This window comes from Spermophilus citellus, assembly GCF_964194105.1.
Source record: "Spermophilus citellus genome assembly, chromosome: 17".
NCBI lineage: Eukaryota > Metazoa > Chordata > Mammalia > Rodentia > Sciuridae > Spermophilus > Spermophilus citellus.
Window position 1 is genome coordinate 40,565,515 of NC_138199.1, and position 22,646 is coordinate 40,588,160.

The following is a 22,646-nucleotide window of genomic DNA, read 5'->3' on the forward strand; positions in this document are numbered from 1 at the left end:
AATTTAATGATGCCCTAATCAACTTAGTGAGACCCTGTCTCAAAATAAAAAGATAAACAGGCCTGAGGATATAGCTGAGTGGTAGAGTGCCTCTGGGTTCAATCCCCAGTACCGCAAAAGGAAAAAAAAAGTAAAGAAAAGAAAAAACAATAAGTATGCATATATTATAGCAAATACATTTTCTAAATGTTTTGCCAGAATATACATTAAATTTCACAGTAGTTTCCTTGAAGTAACCACTTAAGGGGCCAGGGGAATTCCTTTCTTTATTTTATCCTTTTCTATAACTCTGGATTTTCTAACCATATTTACATGCATTAATTTTCTGTTTCAATTATTCAATAATAAGTGGTAGAATAACAGGTCATTTCATTTCTACTAATTCCATGTACTAATAAAAAATTAAAGATGATTTTGAAGTAAAAATCTCTCTCAGTGTATCCTTAACAAGTGAAAATGTTTACACACACACACACACACACACACACACACACAAATTATCTATAAATCATCCAAAAGGAGAATGTTTTGAAAACATACACACATTATGTACATTCATATGCCCAATTGCTAGAAACAGAGTAAACCATAAAAGGTTCATAACCTACAAAGAAGACAAGACACTCTCAAAGACTAGTACTAGAAGTACTAGAAGACTAATACTTCCAAAGTTTTATATTCAGCCATGCTCAGAGAAAGTACCTGCTACTTCTCCAAAGTATTAAAAATAATTAGGAGGAAAGACCTCTCCTAACTATATTTATTTAGTTCATTTTTACATTATTTTTCATTTACTTTGTCTAACATCTACTACTCTTTTTTCACCCTTTATACTGTGTCAACTTCCCCATACTTTAACAACCCCTTTAGTTTTATTTCTAGTGTAAACAAAATAGCAGTGAGGGGGCTGGGGTTGTGGCTCAGTGGTATGAGGCCCTGGGTTCAATCCGCAATACCACATAAAAATAAATAAATAAAATAAAGGTATTGGGTCCAACTACAACTAAAAAATTAATTAATTAATTGATTGATTGACTAAAAAAATAGCAGTGGGGTAGGTGTTAAAGAACTTGAGTTCTGGTTCCTCCTTTCTTGGTAATTACTTGTGTGACTGAGCATACTTTAGGGCCCATTTTTCTCATGCGACTAAGCATCAAAAGAGTAGTGGAATCAGATTTTAAACATTCCTTTTGACTCAGTGACTATACCATCTCTGAGTTCCTTCCAGCTCTAAAATTCTGTGATTTGAGGATCCAGAGATACATGGAGATGTGCCAATTATCATTCATACCAAGTCTGGTATGAATGATATCATTTTAAAAATTGAATGTTCACCATTTCTAATTCCAATTGTCTTTCAGACAATTCCAAAGCTTATCTTTGTACAAAATGGTCACTAAGATACCTTGGAAATCTATGATTATGAACTGATAAGGCTACATTTTAATAAAAAACAGATATTCTATATCTAAGATATTATTTTATAATTCTCATTTCTGGTTCTAGTTAAAATCATTTTTTTCTAATTGAAATAAAAATTAATCTTTAATAGACAAGTGCATAATTTTCCAGTATGAGGGCACTTTAATAAAACAGTGAACAAAAACACATGCGCCTTCTGATCAAGCCAAAAAATCAGAAAGTTTATACTTCAAGGGCACTTAGAAAGAGCCCTGTGCAGGCTGATAGCAAAACCAGAAAAGCTCATCCATTTTAGCAGTGTAACACAACCCTAAGGGGAGTTTGTCAATTGAAGCGTTATCACACTTTAAACTCTTTTCACTCAAACTGTCAGTTATCTATTTATCATTTCGCTTTGGTGATTCAGCCATAGTAAATACAGACACCTATGGTGACTTTGTAATTGGCCCCCATTACAATACCAAATTACTCTGAGGGCTTGGGAACAAGAAAAAGAATGTTCACTATGCCTATGAGGTACCATTCTGAGGCAGAATTAGGTCAAGGCAAACTGTAAGCAGGTATTTTCAATTATTCATATCACTAATATTCAAAAACAAAATACTTGTTGAAGACAAACTAAAGGTCAACAAAAAACTCTAAACTTTTTATTTTTACATGTTTCAAACTTGAGTGAATATCCATCAAAAACAAAACCAGCACTACAGTATTCTAGAACATTATATAAGACTTGAAATTATAATCTTAAACTTTTTAATGACTTTTTCCAAGGTATTTTATAACACATGTATTTGTTCATAAAAGAAGAATTTTCTCAGTAATGAGTTTAAAAAAAATTTTTGAATAACAATGCTAATGAATTTTCTTGTATAGAATACATAGCCAAAAAAGTACTCAGGTCACTGAGAAATTCAACAGATCAGGTACCAATTATAGAAAGATGTCTACTTAACAATGAAGGTCATGAACAATGTTTTCTTTATTTATATTTTTTAACATTTGCCTTTTTAATATTTTCATCTCTCTTCTAAGAGAACTTTTTAAATATATATAGTAAAAAGATGTCACAATTCCTTAGTTAGAAAGAATGTACATGGAAATAAATATAACTTTAGGATTTCAATAATGGTTTTGATAAAATAATTCTATATTTTCTTTCTGGCTCCAAATATGTCACTGGAGTTCCTTACAACTAATATTTTATAATCTCACAATCTTTGAATATCTATTAAGGTATATTTTGAATAGCTCTAAATAAATCAAATTCTCATTTGATTTAAAAAAAAAAAGCATTGGAGAAAGAAAAGCATAAGACAAAATAATTTACTCACACTATATAGTAGGCAGTGACCTACCATATCATATAGTGTGAGGGCTGTAGCTGATAGTCTTTTGTGTAAATCAACTCCAATAAAATAGTAGTGAGAGACAAAACAATCTTCAAAATAAATTACAATATCATTGTTCATTTCATATACTGGTTCAATAATGATTTCTGAGTATAATTTCATTACTTACAACTTCAACTTTAGAGTAAATTAGTTATATTAGAACACAGACTCCCAAAATAATATTACCTCAAAGAATATTTTAAAATCATGTCTTTACCCAATATTCTAATTTCCTGGAAAATTTCAAAAGCATTTATGAAATCTTCTAAGTCAATAGTCTAATATAATTTTTAAAAGAGAAGTTTGTGCAAATTAGAATTAGGAAACAGGAATAATCATATTTTGCATTCAATTAAAATTCTTTTCTAAATTTTTTCTAAGAAATAGCCTAAATAAACATCTTCTCTTTAGGTTTTTTGACATGTAAAACATAATAATTAGATCTAAGTACAATAAATCATTTAGACTTTTTTATCTTTTCGTCTGACATCATCCACATATATTTTTGGTAGAGGAATTTAGAAATGATTATGTCTGACTCCAATGGAAATTAATTTCACGGAATTAAATATATGCAAGCTTTAGAACCAAAATCTATAATTCTAAACTTAAAATTTTCTTATGGTAAAACTATTTTTCAAAAAATATTAACACTGGGGCTAGAATTGTGGTGGGGCACTTTCCTGACACATGTGAGGTACTAGGTTTGATCTTCAGTATTGCATAAAAAATAAATAAACAAAATAAAGGTATATGCCATCTTCAACTAAAAAAACAAAAAATACTAGCAATTTAATTTGATTTGCATAAGTTATTTGATTATCACTAGAAAAGTACATATAAAATACATTAAGTAATTTGAATCTGTTCAGCCTTATTGTTTCTCTAAAACAAAATAATTTTACTCACATTTTTTCCATCCAGAAATTCCATGCACTTTTCTTTTCTGTTGAAGTTACCAATGACTTCAGGATGGACACAAGTATGATCCCTGCTGGAAAGAATGGTCATTGGCACCCATGAATATGCTGTCCTCCGGAGCTCTTTAGTAATCTGAGCGATCTGCTTGTGTGTGCGTGTCCCAAAATATATTTTGGGTCTCTTGAATTTCCCCCCTTGATCCTTCTTAATGGTATTTGAAGACTCTTGACTGTTTCCTTGTTTTGCAGAACAACAGCACTTAGAACACTGGCCAGGAGGCTGTAGTGAAGGAAAGAAATGGTAACGAATGTCTGGACTACCATATAAAATGTTGTCAAGCCTCTCACAGAATCAGAACCAATAATGAATCACAATTGTTAAAAAGGAAATTTCAAGATATTACAATATCTAAAACTTGCCATTAAATAAACAATTACAAATTTCATTTCAAATTAGTCCTCTTTCAAAAGTTTCTAACATTATCACTCTAACTCTGCAATTCTGTTTTAAGTATATTTTAACTCTTCTCTTTCATAAGTTATAAAAATTATATGACAATGAAGAAGATAATATTAATTTTTGCTTAGGTTTCATATGAACTTGTGATTATAATTTAGAATTCATAGTTTTGCTCATAGCATAGCTCACTAAAATATTTTATATTACACCAATGTTTTTAAAAGCACTTTAAATATAGTTTACAAAAGAACAGAAATATCAAGTTAAATCTCAAGTACCACTAAAAAATGAGTAAATAAAATTCTTCTCCAGCAAAGGTATTAAATAAATGCAAAATACTAACATTTAACAATAAAAGCAGTTTGCTTATGTGAAAAAGTATACCTGCAAATCCAATTACCTGTCAAGGAATGCAAATCCATCAGTAAAAATTATTATATAGAGTATTATAGGGCAAAGCTCTTCCTGGACAATTTCACTTATAATTCAGTTTCATCAGGGAAATAGTTATGTAAATGTCTCCTAAAATACACCACATATAACAAGGAATAAAGTCTAATATTTACCTGATATTTATCTCATTTCCAAATTGTCGAAAAAGTTTAATGCTATATATTAGAATTATCGGGTTCTTAATAACTCCTCCCTTTAAAGCCTCAATTATCACACCAAAGGAAAGAGAATGAAGTTTCATTTAAGAGAAATACTGTGAAAATGGCCACTGATAGGGAAAAAAAAGGCAAACAGCACACTACCTTAAAAAAAAAAAAAAAAAACTTGTACTGGAAAGTTTTCATTTAGTAGAACAAACACTCTACTTACTGAAGTTCTTAGGTTTTTGGTTTTTTTTTTTTTTTAATTGTAATCAGTAAGAGTAGTCTTCATGAACAAATACTAAGTCATAGTATGTTACACCACAATACTGGGGATCAAGCTGTCTTTTAGCCTCAACTCAGTGGAAAAGCAAGTTCAAGTTACTCCCAGTCTCACTCAACCTTGTCTGCCATTAAATATTACAATACATGATAGAATGGATGTAAATGTGACCCTTCTGGAGCTGTCACTCACTGGGATAAAAGGTTCACTGATGTGCCAAATAAACAGTCAGTCAAAGCAGATAAAGTTACAGCCATGCTAGAATTGTTACACTGCCTTCTTAGGTTGCTAGTAAAGCAGATTTCATTACAGAGTGCTGCCACATTAAATAGCCAGTTCCAAATATCCTGCCTTCTATATTGAATAATTACTTATTCACTGAAGGGATAAAAAGAAAGTTATGAATGGGGCTCTTGTCAACAGTGAAGCAGGAAACAGCTGACGTGTGGTTTATGTTACATATGTTGCAATATCCAACAACTTAGAGAAAATGGAATGCAAATCATATCATATTTTCAGTGAATTCTTTTGTGGTCTTTGCAATGAGCACATTAATTAATTAATATATTAAACAATTAAGGTTAACTCCAGGTAGAGAATTAGTTTACTTTTTCATACCTTCAATCTTTTTTTATTCAGTTTTACTATTTTTCTTCCTTGTGATACTGTTAAATTCACTTCAATATTAAAATACTAGGGCCTAATACATCAATAATTTTGTGCTATATGGATACATTATCCTCAGGCATCTAAGTAATCCAATAAGATGGTTGCTTCTCAGGGCTCAGAAAACCTACTTTTGATGTAACGCTTTACAACATTAACTCCACTTAGTTTACCACCTACACCTTTTAATTCTGACCAAATATTCAGACAATATAGAAACAAATTAAACCAACTCCCCATCACTAATAGTTTAGATATAACTTACAAATCTTCATAAACATTCTTTTGCATAACTTTTTTCTATTAAAAAGGGATGTTTCCAGGAGCAGTGGCGCATACCTATAATCCCAGCACCTTGGGAGGCTGAGACAGAAGTATCACAGGTTCAAAACCAGCCTCAGCAAAAGTAAGGTGCTAAGCAACTCAGCAAATCTGTCTCTAAATAAAATACAAAAAAAGGGATGGAGACGTGGCTCAGTGGTAGAGTGCCCCTGAGTTCAAACCCCGGTACAAAAAAAAAAAAAAAGGATGTAACTACATAGTTTTATAACTTTCTACTTTGTATTCAAACTTTTAAATTTTTAAAATGGTGAATTTGCTAATGAATACTACGCTTATCTTAAAATGTCATGCTAATAGCTGTACCAACAAAAATAAAAGATGGTGAATAAGTTTCAGAAAACTTTTACCACTAGTGGGGCTTTATTTAGGTACATCAAATTGATTTTTTTAACCCATAATTCAGAAAAATTTAAACCATGCTTAATTTTATACTGAATAGGTATTTGTTTGGTTTTCAAGTTGTAAAGTGATCTGAAGTCATTGTACCATTTATGAATTTGAGGTAGAGTCCTTAAAAAATGGTAGTTAGGCAAGTAGAGTATAAGATAGAAATTTAAAAAAAAAAGCTGATTCTTACTGTTTGCAATATTAAAGAGGAATTATTTCTTCAGAAATGATCTTCAATTAAAATTTCCATCTACATGATTTGAAGAAACTGAGGATGTAGCTTAGCAGTAACAGAGCACTGGCTTACCACATGCAAGGCCCTGGGATTGATTCCCAGCACTGAAAACAACTTATTTAGCTAATTAAAAATAAAAGAGTTGGTATAATCTTATTTGCAAATGGAAAAACTGAATGTGGCAGTCAAAAAGAGACTTCAACATTTATATAATAACAAAGATAATTACTTATATCAAATTTAGCAACTTTCAGTGCTGTAAGAAAACAAGAGATAGGATCTTGATGATGGCAACAAGAGATCAGACTATGCCCCTTTCTCTGAAACCCTTTGACCTAGGAGGCTTGAAACAATGAGACGACTAAAATTAAACAATTTTACACCTCTCACTAAGTAGTTCTCCTGCTAACAAATAATCAGGTCTATCTTTCAGAAGGATGTTTTCTCCTTTTCCTCTCACTCCTTAAATTTTAAAATTAGGAAACTGGATAATAAATTTAAAAGCATTCACTCTCATCCAAAATATCTGAAGGTCAAAAGGTAAAACACATAGGCTCCCCCACACCTGTGAATTCTAAGACATAAAAGTGATTATGATAAGTGGCAGAATCAAACTCTTTAAGAGATGGCTTCTTTTCCACAGCTAAAAACTGTCCAGAGTCCTCTTACTTCAACAAAAGGCAAGAAAACCTAACATAAGTAACAATAAAAATGTCAACATTTAAAAAGAAATACAAGTTACATGTGTGACCATGACAGCTGCAGTGTTTCCATACTCAGAAGTCAATCATTCAGAAATATTTTTTAAGTTTACAATAGCCAAAAATGTTCTTAGAAAGTCAGCAACCAAGGACTTTTAGAAAATTCTCCATGTATTTAATAATTTCCATTTCTTCTCTTGCCCTATTACATAAAGACATTCTACATTCTTTTAAAGGGTGAATGATTAGAAGATTTGATCTTGAATGAAAGGCCAACTGCTGAATCCTTGTCACCATTCCTTTCACAAAGTTATAATTGGAAAAATAGTAAGATATGACAATGTCAATTTCTAAAGTTTACTAATGCGTTTCCAAACTTTCCCCTGTCCTCCCAAAAAGCAGTATACCTAAATACTTGAAAACTAAAGTAAGCATAGTGATTAATATTTTTAGAAAAGGAAATGATAAGGAAAGGCCACTATGAATTGAGTTCAAAAAGCAGGCACAAAAGGGTATAGTTAACATAAAAAATAAATATATAGAGATGGGGTTGTGGCTCAGTGGTAGAGCACTTGCCTACCATGTCTGAGGCACTAGGATCAATTCTCAGCACCATGTATAAATAAATGAACAAAATAAAGGTCCATCAACAACTAAAAACAATTTTTTTAAATAAGTATATAAAGAAGTATAAAGGGGGACTGGGGTTGTGGCTCAGCGGTAGAGTGCTCACATAGCACATGCAAGATGCTGGGTTCGATCTCAGCACCACATAAAAATAAATAAAATAAAGGTATTGTGTCCAACAATAACTAAAAAAATATTTTAAAAAGAAAGAAAGAAAGAAAGAAGTAAAAAGGAAGAGACTTTAAAAAACTGATTTGTACAAAACAAAGGGAAAACTAAGTCAATAAAACAGTAACATTTTTCTATAAACTTCTATATGTACATGTTTGTCCTTCCAGCCATACTGCAAAGTCCTTAAGGACAGAAACTTTATATCTTATATCTCTTTATTAAACTCATTCATTGAGCATGGTATTCTGTACATAACTATAACTTAAATTTTTTAATTGGTAAACTATTACTAAATGTCTAAACCAACTACTACACTCATACACATTTTTTAAAAAACTAATAGATGTGGGGCTGGGGTTGTAGCTCAATGGTAGAGCACTCACCTCACATGTGGAAGGCACTGGTTTCAATCCTCAGCACCACATAAAAATAAAATAAAGGTATTGTGTCCATCTACAACCAAAAACATATTTTAAAAAAGAAACTGATAGACGTTTAAATGGTGTTCTAATTCGAAGTACTGTAAGTGTCAAAAAACAACTTCAAAATCAAAAGCTTCTTTTTTTTTTTTTTTAAGAGAGAGTGAAAGAGGAGAGAGAGAGAATTTTTAAATATTTATTATTTTTTAGTTCTCGGCAGACACAACATCTTTGTTTGTATGTGGTGCTGAGGATCGAACCCGGGCCGCACGCATGCCAGGCGAGCGCGCTACCGCTTGAGCCACATCCCCAGCCCCCAAAAGCTTCTTTTTGAAATAACAATTTATTATTTTTCAAAGCCAAAAAGAAAAATCCATTTATAACAACATTTGAGCCACTGTAGCTGACAAACATATATGGTGATATGTTGGTTATTAATGATAATTACTATTATTGGGGCTGTCCGTGTACTAAGCACTTTATGTATACTATGTCATTTCAATAATCCATTCATTCAGGAAACATTAGAATCCCTGATATATCAAGCCAAATAGAAGACAATAATAAGGGTCACCTCATCTCACTGACATGAAGAGTTTCTCTCGTTAATTGTCTACAAAGTATAGTTTGGGAAGTTTATTAATACTGGTTTCAGTCATGAGTTAAGGAATTATTTGAAGTTAGTTCTAAGTGCATTACTTTCTGAATGCAATTATAAATATCCCTAAGGGCAAACTATAAACTTCAATTCATAAAAACTATTTAACTAAATATTTTTTGATGTTTAAATCAAATATTTTCTAACAAGATCCATACTATGTTCCACAAGGGAAAACAAAAACTTTCAACTCAGAGACTCTTCAGAGCATGAATCAGCAAACCTTTTTCGTAAAGGTACAGACAGTAAACATTTTTGGCTTTTGGGCTACATGGTCACTGTTCTTATATAGGTAATATATTTTATTGTCCAAATGTAGGAAAGGGTTTCTTTTTCTTTTTTTTTTTTTGGGGGGGGGGTGTGGGGTGGGGGGAAGGGAGATAGGGTGGAGTGAATTGAACCAGGAATTAAACTCAGCAGCACTCAACCACTGAGCCACATTCCCAGCCCTTTTTTGTATTTTATTTAGACACAGGGTCTCCCTGAGTTGCTTGGGCTCACTAAGTTGCTGAGGCTTGCTTTGAACTCATGATCCCCCTGTCTCAGCCTCCCAAACTGCTGGGATTACAAGCATGTGCCACCACACCCACCAGGAAAGGATTTCTTAAGACAATAAACCAATAAGCCAAAAGCTTATATAAGCTACTGAAACTACAACCTCATTAAAACATAAAGCTTCTCTTTAAAAACATATCCTTACCAAAAGAGAGAGAGAGAGAGAGAGAGAGAGAGAGAGAGAGAGAGAGAGAGAGAGAGAGAGAAAGAAAAAGGTATCTTCTTTCAAAAAAAAAATGATGAAAAGAAGGCAGACTGAGAGAAGGTATTTGTAATGCACATAAACAACTGAGGATCAGTATCTATAACATACAAAGAATTCCAACAAATCTGTTTTTAAAAGACAAACCTAACAGATAACTAAGAACAAGCAGATTACAAAAGACAAATGTTGAAAGGTAAACAAACACCTAAAAAGATGTGTAACCTAATATGTTTTTTTTTGTTGTTTTTTTTTTAAAGAGAGAGTGAGAGAGGAGAGAGAGGGGAGGGGGAGAGAGAGAGAGAGAGAGAGAGAGAGAGAGAGAGAGAGAGAGAGAATTTTTAATATTTATTTCTTAGTTCTCCGCGGACACAACATCTTTGTTGGTATGTGGTGCTGAGGATCGAACCCAGGCCGCACGCATGCCAGGTGAGCGCGCTACCACTTGAGCCACATCCCCAGCCCCTAACCTAATGTTAAACCTCATCAATTAAGAAAATGCTAATTGAAACAATAATTTTCATTTCATATCTGATGTTGGAAAGACATGAAACAACTCTCACATACTGCTATATAAACTGGCATATCCAGTTTGAAGAAAAAAATTGATGATGTAGTGAAATCAATGATACATTTACCCTTTGACCCAGCATAACACTATCAAGTGCACATGCTAGAGACATATGCACATTAAAACAGATTAAGAGAAGAATATTAATTATCCCATTGTTTTAATAGTGAGATAAACATGCTAAATGTATCTACAAAAAAATGGACAAATAAATTGTATGAGTTTCATCAATGGAAAACTACATGTATATAAAAAAACATGAGCAAGAATTATATGCATCAACATAAATTACAATGTTGGGCAGGGTGAGTATGACTTGAATTTAATTCTCCCATAAAGTTCCAAATAAATTGATGATAGGAATAAAAGTATAAAACCTTCAAAAAGACAATCTGGAATTACCACTATGGTAGATAATCCTTGGAGCTAATAACTGTACTTCAAAAATGCTAGAAGTGCTGCAAAAGAACATAATATGGCAAACACATTCTGGTTTCTCCTCAGATGCTTAAAAGCCCAGCAGACAGCTTTCATATTAACCCCTCCTCACCCAAAGTGTTCAATCCATTAGGAAACAGGTTCTTAAATCAGGGTCCATGGATTGTTACAGAGGGTATGAGATCATCCAGAAACCATGACACAATTTTGTGTGCATTTCTAGAAAGTGAATTCATAACTATTATCAGATGCTCAAAGCAGATTGTGACTGATCTGGTAAGGGTATTTATTCCAGAATTTATGTCTGATTTTATAATGAGAATCAAATGGAAACAGCATTTTCTTTACAACTATGTTGGCTAAGATACATTCTTTCTTGTGAAAGAATAAACAAAGTGATAGTCAAAGAAGATAATTTCATAAAGATTCATACACTGTTTTTAAACACATTTCTATTTTGTGCTTGTTAATTACCTAATATTAACATAAGGCTAAAATACTTGGATTATTCACTAATATATATTTCTAACTCTTTTTCACAGATCAAAAAAGTAATCTAAAGAATTCTTCAAGTTGCTACAAAACATAATTTGTACTGAAGCTGAAATTTATAATCTTTGCTTTAACAGGATCGTTTTTATCTACTTTTTAACTAAACAAAATATTACCCTTTTTTCTTTTGGAAAGTCATGCACAGAAAGAGCTACTGGTAAAAGGCCAAAGAACACTGAATTATACAATCTTTGAGGCAAAAAAAGGTTTACTGTTAACTTTATCAATCTTTTGCAGTTGTCCAAGCCATCAAAACAGGTACTGAATGCCCGTTGTGCAAAATCTCACATAAGCACACACACTCTAGCAAGATAGCAAAAGTGACATAACTATACCTTTTCAACTATTCTTTTTTCAAAAAATTCAAACGGCAGTAGTACTCTATTGCCAGTTTCATGATTAGACTGCACAAAGCAGCTGTTTATCCACTCACAGCAACCAGCAGGTGAACCTGATTCAATATTTATCACAGGCTTTCACAGATCACTGCTAACCAAGCAAACGTTTTAATTAAGCTGGAACTTGCTTCAAAGAGCTCATTCAAGATGTCAATCAGCAGGTAAGGGATCAGATACAGTGTCAGGTGAGAGTGTGTAATACAAATCCACAACTTTCTTCATCCCATCGCTGTAAATTAGCCTGCTCTAAAGTTCAGACTCTGATTGTAACAGACTGCCAGTCTCCTGGAATGTGTAACTGAAGTCACTCATATTCTATTGTGAAGGTTGTAAGCAATATGTTAAACTGCAATGGGCTAGCACATTAAGACAGATCCTTTTCACGGTTGTTTTTTGATACCATAAGTGTTTGTTACCCTACTCCCCACTTACTGTTTACTTTCTTGCCTAGTGTAAATGGGAATTCCTTAACACAGTTACTGCAGTTTCTGAAAAGTCCATGTTTCAGTAGAATTAAGAAAGATCCAAAGTGGGATAATTTTTATCTAAATTTATATTAGAACAATTTTATGCAATAAAAATTCTCAGTTTAACAAGTATATCATAAAGATGACGAAGCAATAATACAGCAAAAATTCTCCTGATCTAACAGCACTTTACAGACACGATTATAGCAAGAAATCTTAAAAGTAGTGATGAATCACACTAAGTTCATGATAAATACCTTGGGTGTTGAAAAAAAAGATGGCAGAGCACTGGTAATCCCAACTACTCCTGAGAATAAGGCAGGAGGACCACAAATTTGAGGCCAGCCTGGGTGACTTAGTAAGACCTTGTCTCAAAAAAAAAAAAAAAAAAAAAAGTTTTTTACAGAGCTGAAGATATAGCTCAGAGGTTAAGTACCCCTAGATCCCAATGCCCAGTACAGTATAAAAGAAAAACAGAAGGAAAAATGAAGACCCCCAAGGAGAAAAGGAGGATGGGAAGGCAAGAAATGCTCTTCTTTACAGAGAAATCCTGGCTAAAGATTGTAAATGGAATGATACATTTCTTTAAAAATAAATAAATAATTTACCATTTCAGTTCTCATATAAAAACTGATTCAGGCAAGCTACAAAAAATAGATACTAAAATCACTGTGTGAAAAGTTGTTGGGGAAAAGAATATTCACATGTCTCAAAGTGTCACCCCAGAGATTACACATTAATTATCAAAGGAAAATGTACCTTTACAAAGGAAAGACCTGGTTATTACCACTTTAGCCTAGCAGCCAAATTTAGCATGAATAGTAATAAGACAAATTGGTATCATAAGCCTCTTGATGTAAGATAAAAAACATCTATGTTCCCAGCTTGGTTATTAAATCAAAGCAACCAGGTTTGGGGTTATAGATCAGAGGTAGAGCACTTCCCTTATATACAAGAGGTCCTGGGTTCAATCCCCAGAACTAGAATAAATAAAAACCAAACATGAATCAGAAAGAACCTGGAAAAAGAGAAACTGGTAAAAAGACCTATATGTATTATTTAGTTGGTGAAAATTAATCCAACTGTATACTTGTCATATGTGTACTTGTATATATTTCAAAAAGGCTTGTTGAAAATCCTTGGGATTATAGGTGATTTTTATTTTCTTCTTTATAGTATTTTGATATTTTTCAAATGTTCTCAATGAACTTGTTAAATGAGAAAACAATACTATTCATTCAAGTTATTTTCCACATATTGACAAAATGCTATTAACAAAACTTATACAAAATAGTTTTGTTTTTTTCATACGCATTGCAAATTAGATGTTGTCATGAACATACAAGCTCCTAAACCAGTGTCACCCAGTGGAATTTTCTCCAGTGACGGGATGTTCAATATCTGCATTATTTACTATACTTGCCATTAGCCACATGGGGCCATTGAGCACTTGAAATATGATTAGTGCACCTAAGTAAGTGAATTTTAATTTTAACTAATTGAAATAAACAGCCACAGTTGTCATCTAGTTTGGCTTTCCTGCAAATGAGCATAAACCACTGGCTCAAAATATTTGTGAAACCAATCAGAAGAGATGTCTCTGATGACTCATACCATTTTGTTAAAATAATGGACTGATTAAAAAAAATTCACTCCTTTAGTAGGCTGGAGATGTAGTTCAGTGGTAGAGTACTTGCCTAGCACACAAAAGGCCCTAGGATTAATCCTTGGCACTGAGAAAAAAAAAAAAAAAAGAAAAAGAAAGAAATTCACTCCCTTAAAACAGCAAGGATGCAAGACTTAACCTATCACAAAAAAGTGTGCCTGCTAAATTAGCAGAGTCCAGCAGTGTTATTCTATCTTTGGCCGCCTTAATCCTGTAACAGCTGTGTCATTAGCTGTTAATCAGTCTCTTTCTGAGGCAATAACACCAAAACAGTGATATGTAATCAGCATTATATACTTGTTCTGGTGTCAAATTTTAATCAGCAATGACTTTGGCAAACTCATTAATGAATTTCTACACTGCTTTGTGATCAGCAGATGTCTTATCACCACAAATCTTTAAAATTTTAATGTCTTTTCTTAAAGTTTTACAACCAGCCTGTTTAATATTCACAGTTCCCTTCAAGTTCCAATTTGTGATGATAGATCTTTGCTTCTTTCACAATCAGCATGCTTTTGAGTGGCAGGTGTTCACTGTGATTCTGACAGATCTACTCTTTCAATACATGATCAAGATCTTTATTTTAGCTTTATGCAATGTTTTTTCTATTTTTCATTAACTTCTGTTTACCACTTTCAGCATGGAACTTTAATCATTTCTTCAAGTCATATGTGATGGTCATTCCAACACCATACTCTTGTGAAAGACATTTCACACACTACTGTCTAGTTTCTCTACTTGACATTCTGGTGATTTAAAAAAAAAAAAAAAGAAGAAGAAGAAGAAGAAGCATTTAAGTTTATCACCTATAGCATAACAGTTTATCACTGTTACGAAAACGGGTATTTTCAGGCCTTTAAAAAAATAATAATATCCTTATACCAGAGAGCAGAGAATAAACAAACAAATAAACAAACAAAAACCACATAGGTCTTGGCCCCACGTGGGACATCAAGAGGAATATGCCATTGGTGAGTCCAACATGCATACATTCCATTTTACTATCCTTTGAAGGCTAGTTTGGGGGGGAATCTAGGCATGAATGTGTAACATATAACATAAAGGAAGCTGGGAGGGAATATTTTTTCCCCTGGAGACACTGAATAAATTATGTGTTGTGTATCCACATTTTGACTGCAACCTGTTTTATGAGATATTTGTATGTATTTTCCAATTTTTTCTATAATTCTGTAATTTTGAGTGTCAATTTTTGGGGGAGGGTGTTTTTTTTAAGACAGGGGTTCACTAAGTTGCCCAGACTAGCCTCAACTTGCAACCCTTGTGCCTCAGCCTCTCAAACTGCTGGGATTATAGGTATGCATCACTGAGTCCAGTGAGTGTCAAAATTTTTAAACATTGAACAATAAATTTATAAATCTTGAACTTACCAGATAATTGGTCAATGAACAAAGTAGGTTTCTAAGGTAAAGTTATCTTTCCATACCCAGTACACATAAATAAAAAGCTTCTACGTGACAACTATAGATTCTACTATCAGTAAATATATACACTCATGTCAGCTAGATTGCTATATATATTTCATTAAGTGTACCTACATATCAAAAATCTAATTATCAGTCAGGTGCAATGGCACACACCTGTAATCCTAGCAACTTGGGAGGGCTGAGGCAGGAGGATTACAAGCCTGGACAACTTGGTGAGATTCTTTCTCCAAAATATTTTTTAAAAGGGATGGGTATTTAACTCAATGGTAGAGCATTTACCTATGTGCAAGGGCTTGGGTTCAATCACTAGAGAAAAAAAAAGAAAAAGGAAAAGAAGGAAGCAATTGTCAACGTTCTCTAAAATATTCTCCAAGATCCCTAAGCATGATAATGAGATTAGACATTTTTGAGAATGATTCTATTTCCACTACAGAAAACACTATTATGTTTTCTACAAGTTCTCAAAAATTGTAATTACTGGAGCTGAAGAAACTCATTCAAACAACTGCTCATTCATCTACCATCCTACCCTTTGGTAAATGTGCAGATAAGGCAGAGTTCCCCACAAACATCTGGCCTCACTAAGATTAAAACAGAACAGAACAAGGATTGGCAAACTTTTTCTTCTAAAGGGCAAAAAGTAAATGGGTTCTATCACAACTACTCAAATCTACTGCCACAAATAATATCTAAATGAAAGTAAACTGTGTGTCCACCCCCCAAAACAACTTCTTTGTAAAAATAGGCAGCAGGCTATAATGGTCCTAAGAGTAGTAGTTTGAAAACTACTGGCATAGAAAAAAAAAAATCACATCAAAAAGTATGCATCAAAACAGACAAGTTAAAACTCGAATTTTAAAAGCCTTTACTATAAAAATGATATATTAGGTGAAAAATGAGTTATAACTATTATCCAAATTTTGTAAGAACAAAGTATATTTGTAATGTATGTTAAGTAGCAAAATGAAGACACAAATTGGAGTGAATATACTTTATATAGAAAGATATGAAAAAAATGTGCTCTATAAGTATAATATGAATTGTAATGCATTCCGCTGTCATATATAAAAAAATGTGAAATAAAAAAAAAGGAAAAAAATAGCAAAATGACGGCAAGTTTTGCCAACTTAGTATTACATAAACCCCTTTATATAAGCCCCTTAGCAAGGCTACTTTGAACCTCTTCCTGCCAAGACATGAACTCCACTCCCTGAATCTGGGTTTAGCTATGGGATTTGCTTTTGGTGACTGGAACATTAGCAAACTTGAGATGGAGATTCAAAAGACATTTGCACTTTAAGGTTTGTTTTCCTGCTACTCTTGGAACCACCACATAGATAAGCTAGTATTAGCTTGCTGGACGATGAGCTTTACTGGTATCTCAAAGTCTCAATCAAACTAACAGTCAATTCCCTAAAGCAGGGCTGCCTTCCTGATCTGCAGCTAACTGCAGCACATAAGCAGAACAAATGAGATCATCCATCAGAAACACCCAGCTAAGTAAGGCAAGCCTAAATTGCTGACCCCCCAACTAGTAAGCTAAATTACTGGATGTTTTGTTACACAGCAATGGATAACTATTTGTGTGTGTGTGTGTGTGTGTGTGTGCGCACACGCACGTGCAAATATGTGAAAATAGAGAGCAGGCAAAATAATAGAGGCTGATACCAAGGGGGTAATTGAATTAAGATTAATGGTAAAAACTTAACTATATATTTTGGTGATATCCAAATTTTCTCTAAGAAAAAAACACCATGCCTGTGATCCCAGTGACTACAGGCCAAGCCAAGAGGATAGTAAGTTTGAGACTAGTCTGGTAAACTGTGGAGAACTTGTTTCAAAATTAAAAAATAAGGGCTGGGGATGTGGCTCAAGTGGTAGCGCGCTTGCCTGGCATGCGTGCGGCCCGGGTTCAATCCTCAGCACCACATACCAACAAAGATGTTGTGTCCGCCGAGAACTAAAAAATAAATATTAAAAATTCTCTCTCTCTCTCCCCTCTCTCTCTCTCTCTTTAAAAAAAAAAAATTAAAAAATAAAAAAAAGGTATAGTGGGGACTGGGGTGTTGGCTCAGTGGTAGAGCGCTGGCCTAGCATGCGTGGGGCACTAGATTTGATCGCCGACACCACATAAAAATAAACAAATAAAATAAAGGCAAAAAAAATCCTACATAAAAAAGCGGGGGGGACTAGGGATGTGGCTCAAGTGGTAGCGCACTTGCCTAGCATGCATGAAGCACTGGGTTTGATTTTCAGCACCACGTAAAAATAAATATATTGTGTCCACCTAAAACTAAAAAATAAATATTAAAAAAAAAAGGGATAGAGATGTAGCTCAGTGGTAGACAGCCCCCAGATTCAATATTCAGTAGAGGGACATACACATATATACACACACACAAACACATAAAAACACAAAAAAAAGATAACACTTTTGTGTTCAGAAAAAAATCAATGTCATTAAAAAATATAAAAAGTTCAACATCAAAAAAAATTTTTTCATTATTCCCACTAAATACTGAGTGTCCAAAAATATGGACATTCTTGGCTTAATGTATGTGAATGGTTGCACAGATTTTAAGTTCTAATTAGCAGTTTAGGAACGAAGAGTTACAAGTGGGTAGACAACTAAGGAAATGACAAAACAACTATTAGCTCCAGAAAAAAATAAATCTTGGTTTGGGGAAAGAACTATAACCAGATGTGAATGATATGTTAACAGAATAATGCTTACAAAATAATGTAAACACCAAATATTGGGAGTCTAAGGGGGAGAAAGGTGGATAGTAGGAAGGCAATAGAAAACATCTCTAAACCCAAAAATTCAAGACAAAAGCAGAATAAGAATGTTATTTTCAAAAAAGAGATAAATAACAGACAAAAAAAATATGATGATTGAAAATCACTAACTTCAGATAGTGGGAGGTGGTAAAGAACAGAAGTCGGGCAGGGTTCTGTTGCTTTTATGTTTGAAGCCATGTAGAACTACATACATATATATTTTGGAAAAAATTATAATTTACAGAGAAAAAAGTCTAGGAATCAATCCAAACATAAATAACAACTTAGAATATAAAAAGAGCAAAAATAAATCCTATAAATAACAAAGCTAAATGCAAAACAATAAAATAATTATGAAAAATAAAATGTATGTTGTAAACTTATAAAAAAGGGATTTTAAAAGATTCTCATGAGTTTGTATTGTTTACTTCTAGGAAGCAGAAGGGGAAATGGAAACAATCTCTCTTCTATCATAGATTGACTACTTAAGATATTTTAATGGCATATGTATTGAATAATAAAATTTATTTTCTTATTAATTTTGCTTTTTTCATTATCAGCTAACAATAACAAAAATTCCCAACCTTTTTCTCCCCTTTCCTTCATTTATCCATGAACTTATATTCATTCAATTTTAGAACTTTATTCAAATCATTTTTTCACCATTTACCTGCAGTATGACCATGGTCAAATCATCTTATTTCTTTTGACTTCAATTTTCTTACCTACAAGATGATACTAATATATCTGCTCTATTTTCCTCACAGTGCTGATATAAACAACAAATGAGAGAACATATAAATTATTTGGCACAAATAGAGATGTCAAAAATCTTTCATCATAATATTATTATTAACTTTAAGAAATATAGGTTACTATTTTAAAAAGACTGAAATATAATGTTTCAAAAATTTTGCTCCCTTGAATAATTATACTTCAACTATTATATTATTTAACAACTTTCCCCAATGGTAGCTACAAAACACAAATGTTGTTTCTAATCTTTTGTTTATATTAAGCATCAACTTACCTTTTAGTCCCTAAATCATTGTTCAGTCTTTTATTTCTGTATGTGAATATATTTAAAATGTACTGCAGAAGAAAGTTAAAAAAAAATTAACCATACTTCATATTACCTCAAGTATATGGATCTGAGAAAAAATTATAAGTTACAATTAGGGGTGAACTGTGCATTTCCCTAACTTAGACCATTCTTGATTTTTTTTTTGGGCGGGGTGGGTACCAGGGATTGAACTCAAGGGCACCAGACCACTGAGTCACATCCCCAGCCCTATTTTGTATTTTATTTAGAGACAGGGTCTCACTGAGTTGCTTAGCACCTTGCCATTACTGAGGATGGCTTTGAACTCATGATCTTCCTGCTACAGCCTCCCTAACCGCTGGGATTATAGGCATGCGCCACAATGCCCAGCTAGTCCATGCTTTATTTATTCAACAAATATGTGTATCCCTACAAAGTTCAGGCCTTGTGTTAGATGCTGATTATAAAAATGTGAGAGAGGCATAACACATATCCTTAAGGACAGCCTGGCAATAAGGCAAACAAAACAAAATAGTTAAACCTACAGATAAATATAATTGCAAACTTTGTTAAGTATTGTAAGGAAAAAGGGTTGAGTGTTGGGAGACTGAAAGAAGAAATATCTTGAAAATTATCCACACAGTACTGCATAGATATGACCTGAAACAATATAAAAATGAACTTTCACCCAAAGGTCATCTGAAAGAATTTATTCAGAGGTAGAATATTAGGGTGAATGAAAGGACCCTAGAGCCAGTCTGCTTGTGGGTTGGTTTTTTTTTTTTTTTTTTTAACATTTTTTAGTTGTCAATGGGTCTTTTTTATTTTTATTTATTTATTTATATGCGGCACCAAGGATTGAACCCAGGGTCTCATGCTTGCCAGGCAAGCGCTCTACCACTGAGCTACAACTTCAGTCTCAGGACTGCTTGTGTTTTAATCCAGCCTCTACTCATCAGCTTTGTGATGTGAACAAATTACTTAAATACTCTGTGCCTGAATTTTCTCATGTATAACTAGGGAAAAATCAACACCATAAGAACTAAATTCTTTTATTTTTAAAACTGTGAAACCCAAAGTTAAAAGAGCTTAATAAATAAGCATTCTCATATGAACCTGAATTTTCTAGGTGAACTAGTATTGCTAAAGTGCTAAATGTGCTGCAGTGAGACCCATTATTCTATATAACTAAAATGTACTAATAAAAATATTTCTAAAGTGCTTAGAGGAGTATCTGGCAGACAGTAAGCATCATATTACCATTACCATGTATATGCAATTACGTTAATGAGTTATTTTAAATAAAGATAAATTAAAACTATGAGAGAATGACTTTTAAAATTTAGAGAACATCTTAAATAGAAAAAGAGAGAAAAGAAAGAAAGAAAGAAAGGGGAAGAGGGAGGAGAAAGGAAGAAAAAGTCCAAGGTCTTCCCACCATCATTTTATCAGAAGGTCAACAGCGCACTCTACTGGACCCAAGTTTCTCCTACACACCAGGCAATAATAATTAAAATACACTGTTACATAAAATCAAATCTAAATATCCACCCAATTAACAAATTATTTAATAAATTATTAATTTGATTTTAATAAAATCAAATATAAATATTTTATGAACAAATTAAAAGTTGACATAAGCATGTGTAAGAATACCTTGCCAATTATGAAAATATATTAAAAATATAAATCCTAGAGAAAATATTGAGGTGAAACAAAATATCAGAATGTTAACATTAATTATTCTTAAAAATACAATATTTAACAATATGTTTGACCACATGGAAACTGATGATTCACTATATCTGTGACATGAATTATCAATAAGAAAAAAATGAGTCTAAAATGTCAGGAAAGGGAAAAAGAAGTGGAAATTGGGGCTGGGGTTGTGGCTCAGTGGTAGAGCGCTTGCCTGGCATGTGTGAGGCACTGGCTTCGATTCTCAGCACACATATAAGTAAATAAATAAGGTTGATCAATAACTAAAAAAATTTAAAAAAGAAGAAGTGGAAACTGGAAGGCTATTCAATAAGAGACTGTACTGACACTACCTCTTTTTTCTTTTCTTTTTCTTTTTTTTTTTTCCCCTATGCTAGGGATTAAAACTAGGGCCTCTGGTATGCCAGAAACCAAAATAAGTTCATAAAAGGAAAGATACTACTCCTCTATGATACCCAAAGATCTCATTCTTTAAATAAAGTAACTTTACTCATATCCCTATCATCTTTCCTGTCCATAGAGATGATTAGTCCTAATTATCTGAAAAAGTGGATGTATTATTAATGGTGAGCATCATAAGATATTCACTGTGTTTAATGATAACTCATTAAAATACAAAAGGGAAAAACATTCATATTCACTAAGACTATATACACTATATATATATACATATATATGTGTATGTATATATATGCATATATGTATATATATATGCAGTTTGTAATGATTATTTCAATTATAATTACTTATTCTAATTTTCTGTTTCAAGAAAAAAAATAAAATCACAATACCGACCATTTTACTTAAGAATTTATGGGGTTCTTTTATCTACCCATTCAGAAAGCATATACAATTACTTTATGTGTATGTGCTTTTCATTATAAACTCATTCTGTGTCACACAAATTAAACATTATCATTTGAGTTACTATACTGGGTGGGAGATTCAAGAGGTTTCATAAATCTTCAAACTTATAAAAAATTTATTAGAAGCCAAGACCCTTTGTGAGTAATAAATCACCCACTCATGAAAAAATCATTGTATTTCTATAGAAACTGAGAGTCATATCACTTAAAGCCAAAGAAGAATACATGTAATTTCTGATATAAAAATAAAACTGTATAAAGATATACATACAGGGGCTGGAGTTATAGCTCAGTGGTATAGCACTTGCCTCACATGTGTGAGGCACTGGGTTCGATCCTCAACACCACATAAAAATAAATAAATAAAGATACTGTACCCATCTACAACTAAAAAAATATTTTTTTAAAAAAGATATACATACATAGCTACAGATACAGTTATACTATAGATATTTATACTTAGTGAGAAGACCATAATATTAATAATGAACATGTAAACATGCTACATAACCAAAAGGAGAAATCAATCAAAATACTTGGCTTAAGATCAAGGTATTCAGCCAAGAACACAACACTTTGCTTATGGTCAAGTGGTCTAGACTCAAGTTTCAGCCATAAACATTTAATTTCTTTTTACTTTAAAATTAACTTCTCAAAATTTATATTTAT

General features: G+C 32.7%; 1 protein-coding gene across 1 annotated transcript in view; it reads right to left on the reverse strand.

Annotated features, from left to right (window-relative positions):
* BRIP1 (BRCA1 interacting DNA helicase 1) overlaps window positions 1–22,646 on the reverse strand; it is a 151,587-nt gene that overhangs the window by 107,940 nt on the left and 21,001 nt on the right. Inside the window, exon 7 of the mRNA XM_081272560.1 lies at window positions 3,723–4,013. Within this exon, the coding sequence (XP_081128686.1) occupies window positions 3,723–4,013 (291 nt within the window). The remainder of the gene's footprint in view (window positions 1–3,722; window positions 4,014–22,646) is intronic.